This window comes from Trematomus bernacchii, unplaced genomic scaffold (assembly GCF_902827165.1).
Source record: "Trematomus bernacchii unplaced genomic scaffold, fTreBer1.1, whole genome shotgun sequence".
Taxonomy (NCBI): domain Eukaryota; kingdom Metazoa; phylum Chordata; class Actinopteri; order Perciformes; family Nototheniidae; genus Trematomus; species Trematomus bernacchii.
The window spans coordinates 7,095,571-7,107,749 of NW_022987689.1; the positions used below are offsets into that span (position 1 = coordinate 7,095,571).

Consider the following 12,179-nt stretch of genomic DNA (forward strand, 5'->3'; position numbering starts at 1 on the left):
ACGGCTTGTTGGAGAAAAAGCTACATAACACACAAGGGGACGGGTAATAACCGGAATAGCATGACATGAGACCTTTAAGAGAATTAATGTTAGAAGTACAACTAATCCAAAGAAAGCAATAAATAAGCACATTTTTCCCCAATAAATCTTTATTTTTCAGTTTTAAATAGCCGAAAAGAAAAAATAAACACAGGTGAATAAAACAATACGGTGTTCACCTATACAGCTACATGTGCATATCAGTTATGGTTCCTGCTGAAGCTTTAAACCAACTCTGAAGACCACCTAAGAGGGAAATTGTATAGTTTTTTTTTATATGTAATTCACTATCCTGAGAAATTCAGTATGAAGTTCTACTTTAAGTAAATTAAACAATCAATATTGCTGATGCAAAAATACACAGAGACCCATGCACTCTAAAAATCATATCAAAACTACTCTCAGCTGAAACAAAGAATAGAAATGATGATAAAACACGGCAGCCTTTTTGCTCTTACTTCACTTCCGGGGGTGAAAAGCATTTTGAAATTTGAATGATACTGCAACAACAGCTTTTGACAAACACATTTCCTACATATGCTTTTTTTGCCAATCAAACCTAATCATTTCATCACATAAATAAATCTCAAGCAAAAGTTTTGCAGCCATAATGTCTAAACAAAGTAAAGAGACTAAAATAACAAAGCCTGCAAGAGAGCAAAGACAGGAATACAACAGACAGTCAGAACATGTTTTGGGCTTTCTTTTACACTGCTTTACGTCTTTGGCTCCCTTGGGCCTCTTAGAGAGAAAACCTGAAGAGAAATACAATTCAGATCAGTAATTAGTTCTGCTCCCCCCTGAAAAACGTCCCTTAACGACTTTTAAATCTGAGCTACTTCAAATAACATAACCCCACACTCAAAATGACACAGAAACACATCCAACAGTAACCAGGAGAAACACAGCAAAATATCAATTTCTTGTTACCAAAACTGTTCACATCAGGATTTGACCAACTGACGCCAGCCGGTTCTCCAGATACAGAGTTCTGTGGGATCTCAGTCAACTCGACTATTTCTTTTCACCAAGCTGATAACGGATAGTGACGTAGGTAAACAACTCGTAGGTAAAAGGGACAAAAAGCTTCTGATGTTCTGGCATGCTCGAGAAACATCGCCCTGTGACATCCCCTCGGATTGAAGCGCAACAAGATTGGGAAACTCAGAAATATCTTTTTTTTTTAATGGATTTGCAGTAGATCATCCGGTACAAAAATGCTGCTTGAAGTCCTCAATCTTCTGTCAGTCACTGAAACCAACTACTGCTGAGCAACGATCACTTACAATTAGGGAAATAAAGATATACGAGAGAAATGACAGGCTGAGCAAAGTTTGGAAGTGTTTGCAGTTGCACCAGTGCAAATGTTGCTATTGTTAAAAGTGGTATTAACCCCACAACACTTTATATTATACATGGGACTGAACAACTCAATAGGATTAAGTGATATTCTCTCAAAATAAGGTTTTAGGTGATAATGGAAATTCATAATATCTGAAGAACTTGGTGACTTTTGTGCTGGTGCAAATTCTACCAGGTCTGACCCTTCCACAACGGTGCAACGATTTACGCCTCAGAAAATAATTCAAAGGCTCAGGAAAAACTGCTCTTTTCATTGGTTTAGAAGTGGGAAGCTTCAAATCTTTCTCAGTTGAATGTGGACCGAGAATTTCTGGCAACCCTGACAGAAAAAACGGGTAGCGCATGTCAGCTAAATTGAGGATGCGGCCAAAAAAGCACGTCACGACTCCTCGTTTCCCGAGTCATCTTCGTCGTAGCAGCAGTCTCCGTCCTCGCCCTCCACATCGTCGTCGTCATAGTAATAGTCATAGAAGAGGTCAGAGCCTTCGTCGGGGGCCGGGAGGCGTGTGCGGACGCAGTACTCGGCCAGCGTGGTGGGCACCTTCACACCGTCACGCTCTGCTTCTACCTTGGTGGCCAATACCTGTTTCCTGAGCGGGAAGTAAAATAATATATACTGTAAAGATGATTGACACTTGAAGAGAAGGAAGGAATTTAGTCAGCTCTTGTGATAAAAGCGTTGTGAATGACGATAATAAAGTACGTCTGTTTACCTGATGATCTCTTGATATTCTCTGTCCTTGCCCTTGCTGTCTCTCCATTTGCGGTACATGACGGAGGCGTCCACATTAGCGGGAGAGAAGGTGTTGGGTTCATTCAGCAGCGAGATCACACTCAGCAAAATTGTCCTGGAAGTGAAAACAAATGTGAGTAAAAAAAATATCATCCAGAAATTAATGATGTAGTAATTTGAACCAATATTATAGCATTATGTATAAAGGATTGATCTTTTTTCTGACTGAGTAAGAATTTTAGGGGTTCTATTATTGTACATTGTTTACTTTTAGGCAGTGAAGGTGAAATTCCTGATAGAGGCTTTTTATAATTGTTTTGCTTCATTCATTATTTGGAAGAACAGTGCACGGACACAAATCCACCATAAAGCACTTATGGAGTTGTAATGCCTCCACATTGTGTAAGTCCACTATTTCACAACAAACCAACATACATGTTGTACTGACCAAAAACAGATCACATTACACGATGTTTAATACCACGATATGTATTCAACGTCGGAAGAGACTCCACTGAAGACAAATGTCATGTGCTAAGGGTATGAGTCAGGTCAATCAGTGAAGTGGTTGAGAGAAGACAAGGAACGGAGGATCCCAGAAAGGAGAGACATTTGAAAAGAGGTAATGGGGGAGGTACTAACCGGACATTCTGGGTGGGATTCCACCTCTCTGAAGGCAACTCTCCGCTCTGCGGGTCGTCCACTGGAGGGTGCAATATAGAAATACACACATCTCCATTCTAAAATCAGAGGAAATAAACTATTTTATTATAAGATGCATCATTCGTCAACAGAGAGATGTTAAATATAGTGATCAAGTACATGAAATGGCATCACATTTTATTGTAAAACAGAATCAGGGTGTGTGATAAGTCACCTCATAGATGTTGGGGTGCCACATCTTGGTGAGGAAGCGGAAGGCAGGTGGAGAGTATGGGTAGTCGATGGGAAACTTGATCCGAGCCTGAGAGGGATACACAGCAGGTCATTTACATGTAACAATGCACAGTTACATCACTACAATATAACGCATGACATGTGTATATCTGTTGGTAAATCATAGATGTTTCAGGTGCTAAATTCAAAACAAAAACATTTATTATTAAAAAAGGTTTTATTGTTGTTGTTGCTAAATCATTAAAAAAGGTTTCAACTGCTGTAGGTCTTCCTTGGGGCTAAAAACTGAAATAATGGCAGTTGTCAATACATGTTTTTTTCTTCTTTTTAAGAGTTCCTTCCGCATTTTAACTTGGGGCTGCTGTCATGCATGTGGGGAAGTTATATTTTGTTTGTAGATTTATCTATAAAGTTGTATTATTTTAACAATTCCTACTCTAAGTGTTTTGTATGTGCTATATGTAAATGTTTTAATGACCTGTTAATTCGACAAAGACAATGTCTCACGTTGGTGGAGAATTCTTACCTTAAAATACCCCCCTTCATAATGAGTGTTTGGGGGTCCGAAAATGGCCACTTCCCAGTTGTACATATCAGCCTCGTCCACCAGTGTGATTTTGAATCCCTCCACAGGCTCCTCCTGAAGGCTCTTCATCTCCAACATGAGTGCTTTCTGTGAACTAGCTACATGACAGTGGTCGTGTTGTGCCATACCGGAATAGATAGCTGGCCTGTGGTATAATCTGGAGTCAACAGCTGACTGCTGTGTTTACACGAACACGGCTGAGTTGGCCAACAACCCACTGACAATGAAAAAAAACCCACTAGGTTGTTTTCGATGTTCGCAGACAATGAAACAGGCCAAAGCAGACGGGTTGCGCTGTCAAACAAAGGTTGCGTTGATGTTTCCTCAAATTAGATGAAATATTCACCAATGTCATTACCCTGGATTTGGTGAAATGACCAAACCATTGTGGCTGAGCAGCGCCTCTTTAGTTGATCTACCTGGAAGCGCAGCCACGGATATAAGCCGTAAATCTACTGGTAGCTGCTGGCTAATGTAAACCAGCTAACAAGCTGTACCTTACGGAGCAGCTGAAGACGAGTTTACCGAGTGTGCGAGTAGGTAACACTCGTCACCAGAGCCAGATTAAAAAAGAAAACAAAATTCTTGCTCTGAAATGCGAGGAAACAAAGATGTTATCGGCATCAGTAAGAAATGCAGTTAATATGTATCGCCCCAACAGACAGCTGGGTAAAGAAGAATGTTTCTGAAAGGAGTCTCCTCTCCCCTTCACACAGGCAATGGCGCTCTGTGTTGTCTGGGATTTGTAGTCCACGAACCATCTGTAAACATGACTTCTAACCGTTAAAGCAAACAATAAGACACACAAGGACGTGGTAAAATACTTGTTTATATGAATACAAAATGAACCAGGGGTGATTGGATGAGCAATGACAGTTTTAGTTTAAACTATTAATTTAAGAGTGAATGAAGACAACTACATTTGCCAGTTGACTGACGTCACGAAAACACGAATGTTGTTTGTGTTTCTGAAAAGCAGCTTTGACCTAATTTTAATGTCACTGTATTTTAACAATTTATTACATGTAAATTATGTTAAATATATTTAAGATGTCCCATGTAACATAAAACTTCAATTAGATCATTTGTATTAATTTATACTTTATTTTCTCAAACTATGCTCATGACGTCTAGAATGTGCGCCATTATTTTTTAGAAAGACCCCTTCAGATGGCTACCTACTGCCAGATCAAATCATTTTAAAACCAGACAATTTACCGCAATTTTATGATGACTGTAAGTGAGAGAATCAGACACATATGTCCATGTAGTTAATTGAATGTTAATTTAAACACTCTATACTACTACGCTGTGAGGAGAGCAAACGGTTTTCTTTGTTACCTCTTATTTATGCGACAGAGCGCACTCCAGACCCCGCATAGACGGAAAGTTCGTGATGGGTTCGAAATCACGACGTCGGTCCCGCTCGAGGTCCAAAAGCCCAAGCAGAGACCGACGAAATAGATCCAGAGTGAGCCGTTCTCACACACCGGAGGGAAGGAGAGGCCGCAGTCGGTCTGTGGAAACAAAAAGAGCCGTGCGAGGACGGGGCCGCTCGGGCAGCAGGAACTCCAGCGATGGCTCTCCAGGTCGGGGTCGGCCTCAAAACAGGGACCGTCCAGGTGGCTCCAGGAGCAGCTCGGAGGGCGACAGGAGGAGAGGACCAGCAAACAAGACCAGGAGCAAGTCGAGAGGTCGATCATCAAGGTAACCAACGTTACTGTTATAATTGAGCCGTAACACTTGTTGAACGCTAAACACACATACAAACCAGTCAACACTAGACAACACTTTGTGACGACATTACCTCATACAAAAGTGAGTTGAATTAGTACTGTCCGTGTTAATCCAATAAGTATGTGTTTAAATGGCAAATAAATTAACCTGAGCCAATCTATGTACGCATGACATTTATTACACGCCTGTCCGTCCTCTGTGGCTCAGGGGTTTCCTTTATTTCCCCCCAGTTAAATATGATTTTTTTGGGGGGGAAGTTTTTCAGTGTGGCCTGCAAGGGTCCAAGGATAGAGGATGTCATATGCCCCTGAGACAAATGTGTAAATTGGGCTGTTAAAAAAACATTTGATTTGATGTTTCCCACTGTGTTATTGGTATTTTAAAAGTTATGCAAATCAACAGGCGTATTATTATTACACTCTGACATGTATACAGATATCATTGTGCAATTAACTTGCAATTGCATCTGGATCTAGGTTTTAAAAGTGTTTACTGAAAAACCAACACTAATTCACAAGTCTGCCGTTTCATTTCAACCCACTCACATTCGCAAGAGTAAAAAAACACATGTAATCCTTCTCTCCAACACATTATGGATCATCCACTAGCAAAAATGTACTTAATCCCTTTTTCTTTCTCAGTTCTGATTCAGGCCATTCCAAAGTGAGGAAGCAGGAAAAAGAAATGGAGAATCGCAGAGGAACATCCCGAGAAAAAAGGAGGGAAAGGTCCCAGTCCAGCTCTGACTCCCATGAGGAAAGCAGCGACATAGAAGGGAGAAGACAGAGTAGTCCAGAGAGAGGGAGTCCAGCCAGAGACAGAAGAATGAAAGAGCCAGACAGAGACCGAGAACGGAGGGGGAGCAACAGCAGAGACAGGGAAAGAAAAGGAGACAAAGACAAAAGCCTAGAGCGCAAGAAGAAGAGTGAAGACAGAGAGCCAGGGAAGAGTAAGAGTAGCAAGGGTAAAAGAGACAAAAGGAGACAGCGCTCCAGTTCACCTGACTCGTCTGATAGCTCAGGATCTGATCGTGGAGGCCGTGTAGTCAGAGAAAAGGAGGATAAGAAAAAACAGACAGAGATGATGAAGGCTCTGGAGACACCAGAGGAGAAGAGAGCCAGGAGACTGTTGAAGAAGGAAGCAAAGGAGAAGAAAAGGAGAGAAAAGATGGGCTGGAGTGAAGAGTACATGGGCTACACCAACGCAGACAATCCCTTTGGTGACAACAACCTATTGGGCACATTCAAATGGCAGAAGGTGAGTTAGAGAGAGGATTTTAACAGCATGGAAGGAGATTTCAAATGTAGCTTCCAGTCCACCTTGCTCTGAGTATTGTAACTCATTTAGCACGTGCCAAACGGCTCGCTGCACCAGCGCTGCGAGGGGGACCCAAGTTCCCATCAGCAAAAACACGTCGGTTTGCTATCCTGGCTCCAAAATGGTGGAATGAGCTCCCCATTGAAATCAGGACAGCAGAAAGCCTACACATCTTCCGGTGCAGACTGAAAACTCATCTCTTTCGACTCCACTTCGAGCGATAGAATTACTAACAAAGAATTACTAACAAAGCACTTATATACTAACAAAGGACTGGCTTATCTAAAGCCAGTTGAGTAGCACTTGAAATGTTTTGGCTCTATGAAACCTGATGTACTTATATGATTCTGTTTTCCTCAAGTTTGTATCTTCTTGGTCGAATGCACTTATTGTAAGTCGCTTTGGATAAAAGCGTCAGCTAAATGCAATGTAATGTAATATAATGTAATTTAAAAGTGTTGTGTTTTTGTGTTTCTTTCAGGCATTGGATAAGAAAGGCATTGGCCATCTGGGAGATAAAGACCTTAAAGACAGAAACAAATGTATTCAGGAGGAGAATCGCAGAGAGCTGCAAAAGGTATGAGCTGTGGAGTATTTATTTTATGGCACTATATTGTTGAGTGTTGAATATCAGCCATTTTCTTATTTATACAAACTTTGTGTATACAGGTAAAGCAGCTGCGTCTGGAGCGGGAGCGAGAAAAGGCCATGAGAGAGACGGAGCTGGAGATGCTGCAGAGAGAGAAGGAGGCCGAGCATTTCAAAACCTGGGCCGAGCAGGAGGACAACTTCCATCTGCACCAGGCCAAACTGAGGTCAGTGTGCACACCACCAAGAGGAACAATATACCGTGTATCCCTTTTTGATAGTGCAGGGTGTTTTTGTCATGGTTCTGTTTGTTTGCACACTTCCAGTTAAGTTTCTCCCACAAACTGTTCATTAATAGGACAATTATATTCACTGTCCAGGTCCAAGATCAGAATCCGAGATGGTCGAGCCAAGCCTATCGACCTTTTGGCGAAGTACATCAGTGCAGAAGATGACGATCTCGCGGTTGAGATGCACGAGCCCTACACCTTTCTCAACGGGCTCACGGTCACAGACATGGATGACCTGCTGGAGGACATTAAGGTGAGTGGTTATGGGTCTATTCTAGTGAAAAGGTTTAGTTAAAAAAACATGTCTGATTGCACGTGATGCTTTTATAGGGAGAGCTAATTATTAGTTGATTAACAAAAAATGATCGCCACCTTTTTTATAATTGAATAATTGTCAAATTAATACTTGGCAGATGTTTTTTTTTCATAATCAGAAATATGGATATTAGCTGCATATTTTCTGTTTCAAATCATATTGATAACGAATATTTGGGGTTTGAAAGGACAAAACAAGATGTTTAAAGATGTCAGATTCATCATAGTATATGATGAGTTATATATTTCCTTGCTGTCTTTTTACTTTATCTGCCACTGAGGGGTGCCAAAACAAAACATTTTAGACATCCAATCTGACTTTCACAGTTGAATGTAACTTTTAACTAAGTGGAAAATGATTTGTCAATACAAAATGTGTCTCAATACAGACTCAGCATGATGAGTTTAAACAATAAACCCCCCCAAATGGTAAATGGAATGTTTTAGCTCACGCAGATGACCCTAAAAATGGCTCACAGGCCATGTTTTAATAGAAGCTTCAACTTTAAAAGAGCTCCATCTTTGTAATAACTGAGTGTTTTTGTGCTGGCAGGTGTACATGGAGTTGGAGCAAGGGAAGAACGTGGACTTCTGGAGAGACATGACGACCATCACTGAGGACGAGATCGGCAAACTGAGAAAACTGGAGGCCTCTGGGAAAGGACCAGGTACAGAATAATCCCTGCTTTACTGTGACATGTAAAGTTACATTTCCAGCAGTGTTTTTATGACAAAATCAGGGGTCGGCAACCTTTTTGGAAAAAAAAAAAAAAAAATCTGATTAGTGTGCGACGCTCGTTAACTGTCAACGGGGGGGGGGGGGCGCTCTTAAACTGTCAACTGGAGGGCGGGGGGAGCCTCGCTGCGGGGAAGCTGTGGACCTCTGTCGCTTGTCAGCGCAACTTGCATGATGCCGTTTAAACACATTTAAATAAATAAAGGGCGGTGCCGGCCGTCAGCGAACTGAGCCCGGTCGTCAACGGCCCGCTGACGACCGGGCGTAGTGCGATTCTCCAGAACACACAGTTAGCCAGTCCGCCCCTGTGTAGCATATTATTTTCGATGACAGATGAGCAGATCGCCACTGGGTTTTCAACTAAAGACACAGCCACGCAAAATAGCTCCTTCTGGGTACTGCAATGTGTGAAGTGCGCTATGCCCCTGATCGTTTCACCATGAATGAAAGCAGCAGAAAGTCGACTGGAGTTAAAGAGAGCTGGGCTAGAAGTTATCCTTCTGCGCTGCATGGCGTGCATGGCTTCCTTCTGCAGGGGGAGACACGCTCTGCCTGCGGTCTCGTTCAGGATTCGAAGATACAATTAAAATATTTTTGCACACTTATTCCTAGCGTGCCTAGGGTTGCCGACCCCTGGACTAAATAATTCAACTCGTAGCTGTCTCTGATTTGTATGTACTAGAAGCCCAACAACATTTATTTGACCTTTTTATCTCCAGTGCAATCTTTTTTTATTCTCAGGTGATCGTCGTGAAGGCATCAACACAGCTGTGACCATTGATGTCCAGACGGTGTTCAAAGGAAAGACCTACAGCCAGCTGCAGGCGCTGCACCTGAACATCGAGACCAAGATTCGGGCAGGAGGATCAAATCTTGATATCGGTTACTGGGAGAGTCTGCTGCAGCAAGTCAGAGTCTATCTGGCCAGAGCAAGGTACACATTTCTGCTGTTGTACTTGCATTATAAATTCTAAGGACAGCTCATTATCGGAATAAACAGTGGAGAAATTGAACATTTAAAGATTCAATTGTGTGTCATAGATTGAGAGAGCGACATCAGGATGTTCTGCGCCAAAAGCTGTTCAAGCTGAAGCAGGAACAGGGAGTGGAAAGTGAACCTTTGTTCCCCATCATCAAAGAGGAGGCGAGGAGCGGTGATGAGTAAGTTATATTGAAACGACACATGATACACATCCTGATTCCCTGGGGACATGAAGGCTTAGGTAACCTGGGGTTTAACTTTCACTTCTAAATGTTAATTCTCGCTTCTGTGTTTAAAAAAAAAAAAAAGGGACCCTTCATCCTCCACCAAAAATAAAAAAAGAGACACCGAAGGGGATGACGAGGAGGCAGGTCCATCAACATCCGGTGCGGGCAAACCAAATGAGGAAGGAGGAGAAGAGGGCGACAAGAAAGACGAAGAGAAGGAGGGCGAGGTAGTGGAGGCCGTGCTGACGGAGGAGGATTTGATCCAGCAGAGCCAGTCGGAGTACGACTCGGGCCGCTACAGTCCCACGCTGCTCACGTCCTCCGAGCTGCCGCTGGACTCGCACACCACCACAGCAGAAGAGGACACAGCCAGGCTGGAGCTAGCACGCCAACAACAGCTACAAGTCACAGGTATGAGATTATTAACACACAGGGCACTAATGCCTGCAGAAGATGTAGCAGCACCTACCATTTTTGCTGCACAAAATATGTTGTATGCAGAGGTGGGAAGTAGTGGAGTACAAATACTTCATTACTGTACTTAAAGGTGGGGTAGGTAATTTTGGAGAAACCAGCTCGAGTGCGCTAGAATTTGAAAATACACAGCCGGAACAAATCTGCCACTTCCTTACAGAGCCCCTCCTCCAACACACACTAACGCGCACATGACCAATGAGGGCACGAGATAAGTTTGTGCACAGATGGAAGGCTGACAGGCAGGTAGGCCATCCAGTTACTTTAGCCGGGCCGGCTAAAATGATTGGTCGTGCTTTTTACAGTACTACGGCTTCCACAGATGACATTTCTTTATGGATTTTTTATCAAAGCACTTAAGATATTCATTGCTATCGGGATGTTAAGAGCATTCCATGGAATATAACAAAAAGTGTATCTCGAGCCGGTTTCTCAAACTTACCTACCCCACCTTTAAGTACATTTTTCTGGTATCAGTACTTTACTCCACTACTTATTATTCTGACGACTTGTTACTTTTACTTCTCACATTTTTAACACAAATACCTGTACTTTCTACCTCTTACAATTTCCAAACAGGCTCATTACTTTAGTTTTAATCTGTGTTTGGTGGTGTGATCATTATTATTTAGAGTCATTGCGTGCCTATTGATTTTAACACAATCCGTGTATCTATCATTTCCTGGTCTTCTCTAAAGAAGAGGGACCAATGAGAACTTTGTCATTTTGCCGTTATTCAGCATCGAAACATTCATTAGCTAACAATGACATTATTGTTCTATTAATATAAAGGGAGGTCAGTTGCTCTTTAAAGCAGATGGTAGTTATGGGTACTTTTACCTAAGTACATTTCAAAGCCCATACTTCTTTACTTTTACTTGAGTAAAGAAGTTTAGTCAGTACTTTGAGTATTTTAAAACACGATTATTTGTACTTATACTAAAGGATGTGTACTTTTGCCATCTCTGGTTATATGTATTGTTTCTCCCCACTTATTGTTGCTTCTTTGACTTCTCCATCAGGTGATGCCGTTGAGACAGCCGAAGACCTCTTCATCCGTCGCGCCAGACAGGGCATGGGCAACGACGAGGCGCAGTTCAGCGTGGAGTTCCCCGTCACAGGGAAGATGTACCTGTGGGCGGACAAATACCGTCCCAGGAAACCACGCTTCTTCAACAGGGTCCACACAGGCTTCGAGTGGAACAAATACAATCAGACCCATTACGACTTCGACAACCCTCCGCCCAAGATCGTGCAGGGTTACAAGTTCAACATCTTCTACCCGGACCTGATCGACAAGCGCTCCACCCCGCAGTACTTCCTCGAGCCCAGTCCCGACAACAAGGACTTTGGGATCCTAAGGTTCCACGCCGGCCCTCCATACGAGGACATTGCCTTCAAAATTGTCAACAGGGAGTGGGAGTACTCACATCGACACGGTTTCCGCTGTCAGTTCGCCAATGGGATCTTCCAGTTGTGGTTCCACTTCAAGAGGTACCGCTACAGGAGATAGAGACCACAAAGAGGGACGGACCAAGACCCCAGTCGCTGGGTTTTAAGCATAGACGCTATATTATGTAGGCTGTGCAGTCAATGTGGCTATTTTCTATTGTTTTGAGTTGCTCTCACTAAGAGCAGTTTGTTGGAGCTACATTACTCTGTACTGTTGTCTGAAATGTAAGTTGTAACGTAATCAAAATTACACAATAAAGATTTTTTCCCTTTCTTACTCTTTGCAAGCTGCCACGTTTTAATGTTTTTTCCGTCGTGAACACCAATTTTAAACATTTAATTTGAGAGTTAAAAAATTGAATATTTGAGAGTTAAAAAATTGAATATTTGAAACTAGGTCAGTCTTCAGAAAGACGAGATGTACATACACGAAAGGACAAAGAT

The 12,179-nt window shown here is 42.4% G+C and overlaps 2 protein-coding genes across 3 annotated transcripts; one reads left to right on the plus strand and one right to left on the minus strand.

Annotated features, from left to right (window-relative positions):
• Positions 1-131: 131 nt before the first annotated feature.
• Positions 132-4,318, minus strand: LOC117488664 (ubiquitin-conjugating enzyme E2 R1-like). The gene is made up of 5 exons (XM_034137688.1): positions 3,558-4,318; positions 3,012-3,098; positions 2,777-2,874; positions 2,115-2,249; positions 132-1,991 (listed from the first exon to the last, which is right to left on the minus strand). The coding sequence occupies exons 1-5, from the start codon at positions 3,741-3,743 to the stop codon at positions 1,781-1,783; spliced, it is 717 nt and encodes a 238-aa protein (XP_033993579.1). The 5' UTR covers positions 3,744-4,318; the 3' UTR covers positions 132-1,780.
• A 658-nt stretch (positions 4,319-4,976) lies between these two features.
• On the plus strand, positions 4,977-12,018 carry cactin. 2 transcript variants are annotated; one of them, XM_034137658.1, is made up of 11 exons: positions 4,977-5,324; positions 5,996-6,201; positions 6,232-6,611; positions 7,153-7,248; positions 7,341-7,486; positions 7,640-7,802; positions 8,418-8,532; positions 9,342-9,534; positions 9,642-9,761; positions 9,892-10,220; positions 11,306-11,796. In XM_034137658.1, exons 1-11 carry the CDS (start codon positions 5,014-5,016, stop codon positions 11,794-11,796), a joined length of 2,550 nt encoding a protein of 849 aa, XP_033993549.1. In that variant the 5' UTR covers positions 4,977-5,013. The 2 variants fall into 2 exon arrangements, with proteins under 2 accessions (XP_033993549.1, XP_033993548.1); XM_034137657.1 differs by having other exon boundaries at positions 5,996-6,611; positions 11,306-12,018.
• The last annotated feature ends 161 nt before the right edge of the window (positions 12,019-12,179 follow it).